This window comes from Panulirus ornatus, chromosome 18, assembly GCF_036320965.1.
Source record: "Panulirus ornatus isolate Po-2019 chromosome 18, ASM3632096v1, whole genome shotgun sequence".
Taxonomy (NCBI): Eukaryota; Metazoa; Arthropoda; class Malacostraca; order Decapoda; family Palinuridae; genus Panulirus; species Panulirus ornatus.
In genome coordinates, this window is record NC_092241.1 from 5,916,752 (window position 1) to 5,931,751 (window position 15,000).

The 15,000-nt window shown below is 43.6% G+C and overlaps 1 protein-coding gene across 1 annotated transcript in view; it reads right to left on the reverse strand.

Moving 5' to 3' along the window:
* LOC139754965 (uncharacterized) overlaps positions 1–3,229 on the reverse strand; it is a 12,148-nt gene extending 8,919 nt beyond the window's left edge. The window contains exons 1-2 of the mRNA XM_071672805.1: positions 3,162–3,229; positions 1,705–1,791 (exon numbers count right to left, since the gene is read on the reverse strand). Of these exons, the coding sequence (XP_071528906.1) occupies positions 1,705–1,791; positions 3,162–3,214 (140 nt within the window). The 5' untranslated portion in view covers positions 3,215–3,229. The remainder of the gene's footprint in view (positions 1–1,704; positions 1,792–3,161) is intronic.
* Positions 3,230–15,000: the final 11,771 nt, after the last annotated feature.

A 15,000-nucleotide genomic window follows, 5' to 3' on the forward strand; every position in this document is an offset into this window, starting at 1 on the left:
CAGTGTGTTGTGGGCTGACGAGAAACGCAGTATGTTGTGGGCTGATGAGAAACACAAGTGTGTTGTGGGCTGATGAGAAACACAGTGTGTTGTGGGCTGACGAGAAACACAAGTGTGTTGTGGGCTGACGAGAAACACAGTGTGTTGTGGGCTGACGAGAAACACAAGTGTGTTGTGGGCGAACGAGAAACACAAGTGTGTTGTGGGCTGACGAGAAACACAAGTGCGTTGTGAGCTGACGAGAAACATAGTGTGTTGTGGGCTGACGAGAAACACAAGTGTGTTGTGGGCTGACGAGAAACACAGTGTGTTGTGGGCTGACAAGAAACACAGTGTGTTGTGTGCTGGCGAGAAACACAAGTGTGTAGAGAGCTGACGAGAAACCTTGGGCTGACAAGAAACACAGTGTGTTGTGTGCTGGCGAGAAACACAAGTGTGTAGAGGGCTGACGAGAAACACAGTCATGTGTTGTGAGCTGACGAAAAACACAGTGTGTTGTGGGCTGACAAGAAACACAGTGTGTTATGGGCTGACAAGAAACACAGTGTGTTGTGTGCTGGCGAGAAACACAAGTGTGTAGAGAGCTGACGAGAAACACAGTGTGTTGTGGGCTGACGAGAAACACAAGTGTGTTGTGAGCTGACGAGAAACACAAGTGTGTTGTGAGCTGACGAGAAACACAAGTGTGTTGTGGGCTGACGAGAAACACAGTGTGTTGTGGGCTGACGAGAAACACAAGTGTGTTGTGGGCTGACGAGAAACACAGTATGTTGTGGGCTGACGAGAAACACAAGTGTGTTGTGGGCTAACGAGAAACACAAGTGTGTTGTGAGCTGGCGAAAAACACAGTGTGTTGTGGGCTGACGAGAAACACAAGTGTGTTGTGGGCTGACGAGAAACACAGTCATGTGTTGTGAGCTGACGAAAAACACAGTATGTTGTGGGCTGACGAGAAACACAGTGTGTTGTGGGCTGACGAGAAACACAAGTGTGTTGTGGGCTGACAAGAAACACAGTGTGTTGTGTGCTGGCGAGAAACACAAGTGTGTTGTGAGTTGACGAAAAACACAGTGTGTTGTGTGCTGGCGAGAAACACAAGTGTGTTGTGAGCTGACGAGAAACACAGTCATGTGTTGTGAGCTGACGAAAAACACAGTGTGTTGTGGGCTGACGAAAAACACAGTGTGTTGTGTGCTGGCGAGAAACACAAGTGTGTTGTGAGCTGACGAGAAACACAGTCATGTGTTGTGAGCTGACGAAAAACACAGTGTGTTGTGGGCTGACGAGAAACACAGTGTGTTGTGGGCTGACGAAAAACACAGTGTGTTGTGGGGTGACGAGAAACACAGTGTGTTGTGTGCTGACGAGAAACATAGTGTGTTGTGGGCTGACAAGAAACACAGTGTGTTGTGTGCTGGCGAGAAACACAAGTGTGTTGTGGGCTGACGAGAAACACAGTATGTTGTGGGCTGACGAGAAACACAAGTGTGTAGAGAGCTGACGAGAAACACAGTCATGTGTTGTGAGCTAACGAAAAACACAGTGTGTTGTGGGCTGACGAGAAACACAGTGTGTTGTGTGCTGGCGAGAAACACAAGTGTGTTGTGAGCTGACAAGAAACACAACCATGTGTTGTAGGCTGACGAGAAACACAAGTGTGTTGTGAGCTGACAAGAAACACAACCATGTGTTGTTCATACTCACGCGAGTATTGAGCGTGAGCCAGATGGGCGGACACCAACATTACAGCCACCACTACAGCGAAAGCCATCATCTGTGAAGTCGCCACCACTGGAACAATACAGAACTCCACTGTAACCACACTGCTTAACATACAGAACTGCACTGGAACATACAGAACTCCACTGTAACATACAGAACTCCACTGTAACATACAGAACTCCACTGTAACCACACTGCTTAACATACAGAACTCCACTGTAACATACAGAACTCCACTGTAACATACAGAACTCCACTGTAACCACACTGCTTAACATACAGAACTCCACTGTAACTACACTGCTTAACATACAGAACTCCACTGTAACTACACTGCTTAACATACAGAACTCCACTGTAACATACAGAACTCCACTGTAACATACAGAACTCCACTGTAACATACAGAACTCCACTGTAACCACACTGCTTAACATACAGAACTCCACTGTAACATACAGAACTCCACTGTAACATACAGAACTCCAGTGTAACCACACTGCTTAACATACAGAACTCCACTGTAACATACAGAACTCCACTGTAACATACAGAACTCCACTGTAACATACAGAACTCCACTGTAACCACACTGCTTAACATACAGAACTCCACTGTAACATACAGAACTCCACTGTAACCACACTGCTTAACATACAGAACTCCACTGTAACCACACTGCTTAACATACAGAACTCCACTGTAACTACACTGCTTAACATACAGAACTCCACTGTAACCACACTGCTTAACATACAGAACTTCACTGTAACTACACTGTAACATACAGAACTCCACTGGAACTACACTGCTTAACATACAGAACTCCACTGTAACCACACTGCTTAACATACAGAACTTCACTGTAACTACACTGTAACATACAGAACTCACCTGGAACTACACTGCTTAACATACAGAACTTCACTGTAACTACACTGTAACATACAGAACTCCACTGGAACTACACTGCTTAACATACAGAACTTCACTGTAACTACACTGTAACATACAGAACTCACCTGGAACTACACTGCTTAACATACAGAACTTCACTGTAACTACACTGTAACATACAGAACTCCACTGGAACTACACTGCTTAACATACAGAACTTCACTGTAACTACACTGTAACATACAGAACTCACCTGGAACTACACTGCTTAACATACAGAACTTCACTGTAACTACACTGTAACATACAGAACTCCACTGGAACTACACTGCTTAACATACAGAACTTCACTGTAACTACACTGTAACATACAGAACTCACCTGGAACTACACTGCTTAACATACAGAACTTCACTGTAACTACACTGTAACATACAGAACTCCACTGGAACTACACTGCTTAACATACAGAACTCCACTGTAACCACACTGCTTAACATACAGAACTTCACTGTAACTACACTGTAACATACAGAACTCACCTGGAACTACACTGCTTAACATACAGAACTCCACTGTAACTGCACTGGAACATATAGAACTACATTGTAACTACAGAACTCCACTGTAACTACACTGTAACATACAGAACTCCACTGGAACATACAGAACTGCACTGTAACTACACTGCTTAACATACAGAACTCCACTGTAACTACACTAACATACAGAACTCTACTGTAACTACACTGCTTAACATACAGAACTCCACTGTAGCTACACTGTAACATACAGAACTCCACTGGAACATACAGAACTGCACTATAACTACACTGCTTAACGTACAGAACTGCACTGTAACTACACTGCTTAACATACAGAACTCCACTGTAACTACACTGCTTAACATACAGAATTCCACTGTAACTACACTGCTTAACATACAGAACTCCACTGTAACTACACTGTAACATACAGAACTCCGCTGTAACTACACTGTAACATACAGAACTCCACTGTAACTACACTGTAACATGCAGAACTACACTGTAACTACACTGTAACATACAGAACTACGCTGTAACTACACTGTAACATACAGAACTACTCTGTAACTACACTGTAACATACAGAACTACACTGCAACATACAGAACTCCACTGTAACTACACTGTAACATACAGAACTCCACTGTAACTACACTGTAACATACAGAACTACACTGTAACTACACTGTAACATACAGAACTACACTGCAACATACAGAACTCCTCTGTACTTACAATAACATACAGAACTCCACTGTAACATACAGAACTCCACTGTAACTACACTGTAACATACAGAACTACCCTGTCACTACATTGTAACGCCACACACTTAGCGCCTTATACTGTATAACACGACAATTTGTACACTGTGTTCCTTATACTGTTTAACACTGTATGGTCAGCTCCTTATACAGTATAAGAATATGGTAATGCAGTTTGCTCCTTATACTGTATACTGCTATACACTTTGCTCCTTATACTGTATACTGCTATACACTTTGCTCCTTATACTATATACTGCTATACACTTTGCTCCTTATACTATATACTGCTATACACTTTGCTCCTTATACTATATACTGCTATACACTTTGCTCCTTATACTATATACTGCTATACACTTTGCTCCTTATACTATATACTGCTATACACTTTGCTCCTTATACTATATACTGCTATACACTTTGCTCCTTATACTATATACTGCTATACACTTTGCTCCTTATACTATATACTGCTATACACTTTGCTCCTTATACTATATACTGCTATACACTTTGCTCCTTATACTATATACTGCTATACACTTTGCTCCTTATACTATATACTGCTATACACTTTGCTCCTTATACTATATACTGCTATACACTTTGCTCCTTATACTATATACTGCTATACACTTTGCTCCTTATACTATATACTGCTATACACTTTGCTCCTTATACTATATACTGCTATACACTTTGCTCCTTATACTATATACTGCTATACACTTTGCTCCTTATACTATATACTGCTATACACTTTGCTCCTTATACTATATACTGCTATACACTTTGCTCCTTATACTATATACTGCTATACACTTTGCTCCTTATACTATATACTGCTATACACTTTGCTCCTTATACTATATACTGCTATACACTTTGCTCCTTATACTATATACTGCTATACACTTTGCTCCTTATACTATATACTGCTATACACTTTGCTCCTTATACTATATACTGCTATACACTTTGCTCCTTATACTATATACTGCTATACACTTTGCTCCTTATACTATATACTGCTATACACTTTGCTCCTTATACTATATACTGCTATACACTTTGCTCCTTATACTGTATACTGCTATACACTTTGCTCCTTATACTGTATACTGCTATACACTTTGCTCCTTATACTGTATACTGCTATACACTTTGCTCCTTATACTGCCTAAGAATATACATTTTGCTCCTTATACTACCTAAGAATATACATTTTGCTCCTTATACTATATACCACTATACAGTTAGCTCCTTATACTGCATCATAGTAATACAGTTAGCTCCTTATACTGCCTAAGAATATACAGTTTTCTCCTTATACTGCATCATAGTAATACAGTTAGCTCCTTATACTGCCTCATAGTAATACAGTTAGCTCCTTATACTGCCTCAGAATATACAGTTTTCTCCTTATACTACCTGAGAATATGATACATTCCGCTCCTTATACTATATACAACTATATAGTCTGCACCTTATACTGCACAAGAATATGATACAGGTTGTACCTTATACTATATACAACTATATAGTCTGCCCCTTATACTGCCTGAGAATATGATACAGGTTGCACCTTATACTATATGCAACTATATAGTCTGCCCCTTATACTATATACAACTATATAGTCTGCACCTTATACTATATACAACTATATAGTCTGCACCTTATACTATATACAACTATATAGTCTGCACCTTATACTATATACAACTATATAGTCTGCCCCTTATACTGCCTGAGAATATGATACAGGTTGCACCTTATACTATATACAACTATATAGTCTGCACCTTATACTATATACAACTATATAGTCTGCACCTTATACTATATACAACTATATAGTCTGCACCTTATACTGCACAAGAATATGATACAGGTTGCACCTTATACTATATACAAGTATATAGTCTGCCCCTTATACTGCCTGAGAATATGATACAGGTTGCACCTTATACTATATACAACTATATAGTCTGCCCCTTATACTGCCTGAGAATATGATACAGTCCGCACCTTATACTATATACAACTATATAGTCTGCACCTTATACTACCTGAGAATATGATACAGTCCGCACCTTATACTATATACAACTATATAGTCTGCACCTTATACTGCCTGAGAATATGATACAGGTTGCACCTTATACTATATAAGAATACATCTCCAGGTCACACGTGTATGAGACACGATGCACAGGACGTAACATTGTGGTCAAACGTAAAGTTGTGACGTAAAGTCAAATGGTTTTTTTACGACTTATACTTGAATACGACGCGTCACCCTTGACCCAACTGACCTTTAAGGGAAAGGTCAAAGGTCAAGGCTACCATACCCAAATGGTCGTACCGACGTGCTCAAGGGTTGTATCGTCGTGCTCAAGGGTTGTATCGTCGTGCTCAATGGTCATACCGACGTGCTCAAAGGTCGTGCCGTCGTGCGCAAAGGTCTTATATACCGTCGTGTTCAAGGGTCGTATATACCGTCGTGCTCAAGGGTCGTATATACCGTCGTGCTCAAGGGTCGTATACCGTCGTGTTTAAGGGTCGTATACCGTCGTGCTCAAGGGTCGTATATACCATCGTGCTCAAGGGTCGTATATACCGTCGTGCTCAAGGGTCGTATACCATCGTGCTCAAGGGTCGTACCGTCGTGCTCAAGGGTCGTACCGTCGTGCTCAAGGGTCGTATACCGTCGTGCTCAAAGGGTTGTATACCGTCGTGCTCAAGGGTCGTACCGTCGTGTTCAAGGGTCGTATACCGTCGTGCTCAAGGGTCGTATACCGTCGTGCTCAAGGGTCGTATATACCGTCGTGCTCAAGGGTCGTATATACCGTCGTGCTCAAGGGTCGTATATACCGTCGTGCTCAAGGGTCGTATATACCGTCGTGCTCAAGGGTCGTATATACCGTCGTGCTCAAGGGTCGTATACCGTCGTGCTCAAGGGTCGTATATACCGTCGTGCTCAAGGGTCGTATATACCGTCGTGCTCAAGGGTCGTATATACCGTCGTGCTCAAGGGTCGTATATACCGTCGTGCTCAAGGGTCGTATACCGTCGTGCTCAACTAAGCCTTAGTCTAATCACAATACAAAGCGTATTTCAGTGAAAGACAAAACTGTACGACAAAGGAATCAAGATAATCAAAATATAATCAAAATATAATCAAAATATAATCAAAATGTAATCAAGGTAATCAGGGCAAATTACCTGCTCATTGCGGACAGCTAAAACAATCGTAAATTAGAGGAAATCAAAATTACGTTTAATTCCTTTCACTAGAGGGTTACGAGACCCATTCATACACACATACATTAATTACGTCCGTGTATAATGGCATGAATGACGTCCGTGTATAATTACATTAATTCCGTCCGTGTATAATTACATTAACTTCATACTTTCATTGGTACATTACTGGTTTTGCACACACACACACACACACACACACACACACACACACACACACACACACACACACATACACACACACACACACACACACACACACAGAGAGCTTTTATTGTTCGCTAATTAATATACAGAATAAATTCAGCGACACGCAAATTAAAATGATTTACGCATTAGTCTGGTAATTAGACAACACACGATGAGATCACACATGGTCGTCCCCCCCCCCCCCCCCCCGCCTCCCTCCTGGATCATAGATAGAGAGATATCTATCAGGGAAAGCAGAGACGAAATGTCTATCTAATATGGAAATAGAACACTCAGAATTTTACGACGTAGGAAGGAAAAAAAATTGGGTTTATATATATATATATATATATATATATATATATATATATATATATATATATATATATATATTTATATATATATTTTTATGTATATGTTTTATATATATATTTTTTATATATATATATATTTTTATATACATATTTTCTATATATATATTTTTATATATATCATTTATATATATATTCTTATATATATTTTATATATATTTTTCTTTAAGACTTACTTATGGGAGATAAGTAAGAAAAGATTTCTTTTTTATCTTTTGTTTGATGGCTTGTTGTGTCTTGTTAAGACCTTACGAAGGAATAATTGAAAAAAAAATAATATTATCAACTTTTTAAGATTTTCAAAAAAATAAACAATTTAAACACGATATGATAAGCGACGTGATAAATATGATAACGGAATAACTGAGGATTACCGTGACGAGCGTCTCAATGGATAAACAACGGATCAAACAACGAAAATCTATCGAGATAGACATAGCAATACTGAAGGAAACGCGAAGGGGAGAAGGAGGAAGTGGTTGTAGAAAACGGGCGTCTTCAACCACAGGGGTAGGCACGCTAATTCGACACCACATTTAAGACTGCTGGCTGGATCATACGACTCATCTCCATGAAGCAGGCCAGTTTGATGACTACGGTACCTTATACCGACGTGTGGGTCATTAAAAAGAAACTCTAGTACGTGTATCGAGAAGAAATATGTGACCCATACCTCCATGTCTGTTGCTGTTAGAGAAAAATGTGTGGCACTTTGCCAGACATTTTGGTCCACTCATCCACCTCCCTAACCCCTTTTTACGTTTCGTCCACCTCCCTAACCCCTTTTTACGTTTCGTCCACCTCCCTAACCCCTTTTTACGTTTCGTCCACCTCCCTAACCCTCTTTCTACGTTTCTTCCACCTCCCTACCCCTTTTTACGTTTCGTCCACCTTCCTAACCCCTTTTACGTTTCGTCCACCTCCCTAACCCCTTTTACGTTTCGTCCACCTCCCTACCCCTTTTTACGTTTCGTCCACCTCCCTACCCCTTTTTACGTTTTGTCCACCTCCCTATCCCTTTTACGTTTCGTCCACCTTCCTACCCCCTTTTTACGTTTCGTCCACCTACCTAACCCCCTTTTACGTTTCGTCCACCTCCCTAACTCCTTTTACGTTTCGTCCACCTCCCTACCCCTTTTACGTTTCGTCCACCTTCCTAACCCCTTTTACGTTTCGTCCACCTCCCTACCCCCTTTTTAAGTTTCGTCCACCTCCCTAACCCCTTTTTACGTTTCGTCCACCTCCCTAACCCCTTTTACGTTTCGTCCACCTCCCTAACCCCTTTTTTAACGTTTCGTCCACCTCCCTAACCCCTTTTACGTTTCGTCCACCTCCCTAACCCCTTTTACGTTTCGTCCACCTCCCTAACCCCTTTTTACGTTTCGTCCACCTCCCTAACCCCTTTTTATGTTTCGTTCACCTCCCTAACCCCTTTTTACGTTTCGTCCACCTCCCTAACCCCTTTTACGTTTCGTCCACCTCCTTAACCCCTTTTTACGTTTCGTCCACCTCCTTAACCCCTTTTTACGTTTCGTCCACCTCCCTAACCCCTTTCTTTTTTAACCTTTGTCAGGTGGAAACGCCAACCGTGTCGAACTAACTGGCACCTTCATTGCCTTCCCTCCACTTTACGATAGTGTCAAATAAGTCTGGGTGCAAGAGACAGGGAATAGGAAGGGAGGGAAGAAATAAAGGAAAGAAATCAGGGGGGAGAAAAGACTTTATATAAACCTTCAGGGGAAACTCGTAGTGTGTGTGTGTGTGAGAGAGAGAGAGAGAGAGAGAGAGAGAGAGAGAGAGAGAGAGAGAGAGAGAGAGAGAGAGAGAGAGAGAGAGAGAGAGAGAGAGAGAACACACACGTCTCTCAAATATGAATAATTATGATGTCCTTTTTGAGGGAGGGAGAGAGAGAGAGAGAGAGAGAGAGAGAGAGAGAGAGAGAGAGAGAGAGAGAGAGAGAGAGGTGGGCGAGCGAGCGAGCGCTGGAGCGAGCGAGTCATGGGTCTGTGTGTGTGTGTGTGTGTGTGTATCAAGGACTGGTTATACGGAAGGGGAGTTAGCGCGCCTCAGCGGAAGCGAAAAGGTGTCTAAGAAGAAAAATAAAAAAGTGTAGCCCCTCCCGATATTATATTGGCAGACTGTAAAGTCTCTGGCCTTGAAATGTCAAGGGGTTAGGAAGTGGGTGGCTGCGTTGGAAATCCAATGGCCCAAGGGCTATCCACTGACTTCAAGGCTGGTGTGTGTGGTAGACAAAGTCTCTGGCCTTGACTTGTCAAGGGTAAGAAGTGAGTGGCTGCGTTGGAAATCCAATGGCCCAAGGGCTATCCACTGACTTCAAGGCTGGTGTGTGTGGTAGACAAAGTCTCTGGCCTTGACTTGTCAAGGGTAAGAAGTGGGTGGCTGCGTTGGAAATCCAATGGCCCAAGGGCTATCCACTGACTTCAAGGCTGGTGTGTGTAGTAGACAAAGTCTCTGGCCTTGCATTGTCAAGGGTAAGAAGTGGGTGGCTGCGTTGGAAATCCAATGGCCCAAGGGCGCGATGCACTGTGTGAGACTGCGCACTTCAGGGTTTCTGAGTGTGGCAGGGGAGTGTATGTAGTCCAAATGGGTAGGCAGACCTGTCTGTGCTGGTAAACTTCCGAAATGTAAGTCAGAGAATGAATGAAAGGCTGTAAGAAGGCATCAGAAGAGAAAGAAGCAAGGGGAAAAGCGAGGGGGGGGGGGAAAGAGGGGAAAGAATGGTGAGAGAGAAGTTTCGAGGCTGTGGGGGTCTGAATATTTGAGGTGGGCGAGAGGCGTGCATAGGTTAGAAAGATCAGGATCGATGTGGTATACGGGGGGGCGACGTGCTATCACTGTGGAGCCAAGGCCGACGGAACAGGTTAAAGGGAGACTTAGGCGTGGCCTTTGGACTTTAGCTTGAAGATGTTAAGCTTGGGTCTCAGTGCATTATACGTGAAAGCCAGGGCTTGTACGTATACACACAAGGCAATGGTGCCTTTTGTTTCTCGAAGCGAAGGCAGGGAATGGCGACTGGGTACAATACGAATTCTCTCTCGTTATCATACTTTAGCAGTGGGTAACCAGACGGAATGTTACCTACCGACGTTACCAGATGGTGCGTTACCTACTTACGTTATCAGATGGTGCGTTACCTACCTACGTTACCAGATGGTGTGTTACCTACTTACGTTACCAAATGGTGCGTTACCTACTTACGTTACCAAATGGTGCGTTACCTACCTACGTTATCAGATGGTGCGTTACCTACCTACGTTATCAGATGGTGCGTTACCTACCTACGTTACCAGATGGTGTGTTACCTACCTACGTTACCAGATGGTGTGTTACCTACTTACGTTACCAAATGGTGCGTTACCTACCTACGTTACCAGATGGTGTGTTACCTACCCACGTTACCAGATGGTGCGTTACCTACGTTACCAGATGGTGCGTTACCTTCCTACATTACCAAATAGTGCGTTACCCTCCTACGTTACCGGGTGGTGCGTTACCTAACTGCACTAGTCGGTGTTAGCGGGTGGCGTGGAAAATGAAGCATTCTACATCATAATTTCACCACAAGTCTACATTGTGAATGACAAGAACACAGGCAGGACCAGAGTCAACTTACTCCTTGAGAAATCCTTGAAGAGGAGCTTTTCACCCACAACAAACTCCCCAGCAGCTATAGACATCCTATCATGAATTCATCTTCAGGGTAAGGATTCTTCATGACCCATGTTTTCTTCCCAGGTCCCCATCAGGAGAGAAAGGTGGGAGGGTGAGTGAGCGAGCGAGGAGGAGGTCCGACAGATGGGGAAAAGGAAAGGTGAAAAAAAACTTGGCGTACGTCTCGAAATGTACAAGATTAAAAGACGGACGACACGAGAGAGAGAGAGAGAGAGAGAGAGAGAGAGAGAGAGAGAGAGAGAGGCGCTGGGGTGGTAGCAGGAAGAGAGAGAGAGAGAGAGAGAGAGAGAGAGAGAGAGAGAGAGAGAGAGAGAGAGAGAGAGAGAGAGAGAGACACAGACAATCATGATGACACCTTTTCGCCACACATACGTAGTCAAAGGATTGCTATACTCACCACAGACCCACTCCGAGCCTGATCATTCCCTCATGTCCCTGTTCAAAGGCATCCCTCCTCTCAGAGACCCTGCCCCTCTCAGAGACCCTCCTCCTCTCTCAGAGACCCTACCCCTCTCAGAGACCCTACCCCTCTCAGAGACCCTCCTCCTCTCTCAGAGACCCTACCCCTCTCAGAGACCCTCCCCCTCCTCCTCCTGTCAAAGGCATCCCTCTTAGAGACCCCTACCTCCTCCTCTCAGAGACCCTACCCCTCCTCTCAGAGACCCCTACCTCCTCCTCTCAGAGACCCTATCCCTCCTCTCAGAGACCCTCCTCCTCTCTCAGAGACCCTATCCCTCCTCTCAGAGACCCTACCTCCTCCTCTCAGAGACCCTACCCCTCCTCTCAGAGACCCCTACCTCCTCCTCTCAGAGACCCTACCCCTCCTCTCAGAGACCCTACCCCTCTCTCAGAGACCCTACCCCTCTCAGAGACCCTACCCCTATCAGAGACCACCCTCCTCCTCCTCCTCCACGAAGGCTAAGTACGAGGAATAGACCATAGCCCTCACCGCTCATTAGAAGCCAAGCCCAGATGCACGGCGGGGAAATGGCCTTCTGCTCCTCATTGCCTCACAGTCTTGCCAAGGAATACTACAGAACCACTCGATATTAACTCAGGGTCTTTGAGGACAGGAGTTTCGTGATGGGGGGGCCAAATGCGATCCAAGCTTGTTACCACGACAAAGGAGGATCATGCAGCAGCCAGTCTCGGAACCTAAGTGAAGCGTGTGTTTTCGTCTATTCTGGAACGCATCTGTTGCGTTGCTTCCACGTCCTCCTCCTCTTGGGCAAAATCAGTGTGTGTGTGTGTGTGTGTGTGTGTGTGTGTGTGTTGGTGCCACTGAAGAGAGAAAAATAAAGGTACTTTGCCTCATACCAAGTAAAAAAACCCAACTACTTTGCATCCACTGCTGAGAAATGGAATCAGAGACACATCTAGGTGTGAATTGTCGAAGTCTTTGATCAATTAACTTGTCTAGATTTCGTAAGGTAAGGTCGTCGAGAGGGATTTCATATGTTCACTCAGTCCGAGAATCGTCTCGGGAGCTCGCCACTGTACTCGCTCTACAGAATCGAAGTCTTTATTGTAAGTTGGACGCCCACATGAGTATCTGAGAGAGGAACACACGAGAGAATTTATTCCAAAATCGCAACTCGAATGCCTTACTTCTCAAACCAAAACATTTTTTTTTTTTCCTCATTCTACTTTTTCAAAATGATAAGTCTACTTCGTTTTCGTGGGGCATCGGACAGTAATAGACCTTCTCCCCTCCATTTCCTGGGGGCATCGGACAGTAATAGACCTTCTCCCCTCATTTCCTGGGGGCATCGGACAGTAATAGACCTTCTCCCCTCATTTCCTGGGGCATCGGACAGTAATAGACCTTCTCCCCTCCATTTCCTGGGGCATCGGACAGTAATAGACCTTCTCTCCTCCATTTCCTGGGGGCATCGGACAGTAATAGACCTTCTCCCCTCCATTTCCTGGGGGCATCGGACAGTAATAGACCTTCTCCCCTCCATTTCCTGGGGGCATCGGACAGTAATAGACCTTCTCCCCTCCATTTCCTGGGGCATCGGACAGTAATAGACCTTCTTCCCTCCATTTCCTGGGGGCATCGGACAGTAATAGACCTTCTCCCCTCCCCATTTCAGCCATGAAGCATTGTTGATGTGCCAAACATTGCACTCGTCCATCAAAGTTCATTTGTTACGAAGTCAGCCACGTCCATCAGTCTTGTCTCTATCAATTCCCTTGAAGCTGTCGCGAATTCAGCTCGAGTTTCCAGCCTGTTCAAAGGAGTTTGCAGGCATTGGCATCCAAGCTTTGTCCATTATGAGTCTCGAACTCCAGGCCAGAAATAGCATGGGTCCCAGAACGAACCACCCCCTCCTTGCGGTAAAACACAAGCGACTTCGAAAACCATTTCGAAGCTTCGTACTAACTCACTATTCATGGGCCAGTCGACCCATTTCTAAACTAGCTAAGTACATCTGATATATGACAGCTTAAGCTAGGATTTTGTGATGGAGAGACCTTTATTTTTTTTTATCAAATGCTTACTGTAAATCTAAAGTTAACCTCTTTGACTCTATTATGCATATCAATCATTCCAGACCAATTGGACACGAACCCCCATGTCCAATACTATGTCGAAAACAGTTAGCTAATTGGTGGTCCTCTAATTGATGTCTAGTCTCGTCTCGAACGACTGTTAACGACGCATCTCAAGCTAAATGGGGGCGGTAATTGCTGGTCCTCTAAGTGATGTCTAGTCTCGTCTCGAACGACTGTTAACGACGCATCTCAAGCTAAATGGGGGCGGTAATTGGAAAACTTCTAATACTGTAGAACTTTCCCCCAAATGCTAATGGTCACTGAAAGCAGTTCTCGCTTTCATTTCACTGAATGAAGTAAGTGAATTCAAGGGTTCGCTTAGTTCTTGCTTTCATTTCACTGAAAGCAGTAAGGAAATCAAGGGTTCGCTTAGTTCTTGCTTTCATTTCCCCCGTCCTATACCTTCCGAGGTTCGACTTCATTCGATGAAACACCGATTTTTATACACCATGATCGTATTCTCCGTCGCAAAAAAATTCTAATTTAATCCCTTTGTAACTGAAGGGGTCCGACGTTGGGTTGGGGGGGAACCAACCCTCGTTATTTTACGACGAAGTCGCTATTTTACGACCAAGTTGAGCCCTTGAAATACACAGAGAAATGGAGGGAGATACATATTATTCAACCACCACCACCACACTACCACCACAATTTAAGGGAAATGATTAAGATTTGAATATAAGACAGATTACTTCGTTTTCTCTCTCACTACTGAGTGCATTCCACTCTGAAATTCCACATCCAGAGTGGATATCTCTTGATAGATCAACTAAGACAGAGACAAATTATATCAAACTCTCTTCTCAGGTGTATATATATATCTCAACTTATTCCATGTGTGGCGAGGTGGCGATGGGAATGAATAAAGGCAGACAGTATGAATTATGTACATGTGTATCTATGTATATGTCTGTGTGTGTGTATATATATGTGTACATTGAGATGTATAGGTATGTATATTTGCGTGTGTGGACGTGTATGTATATA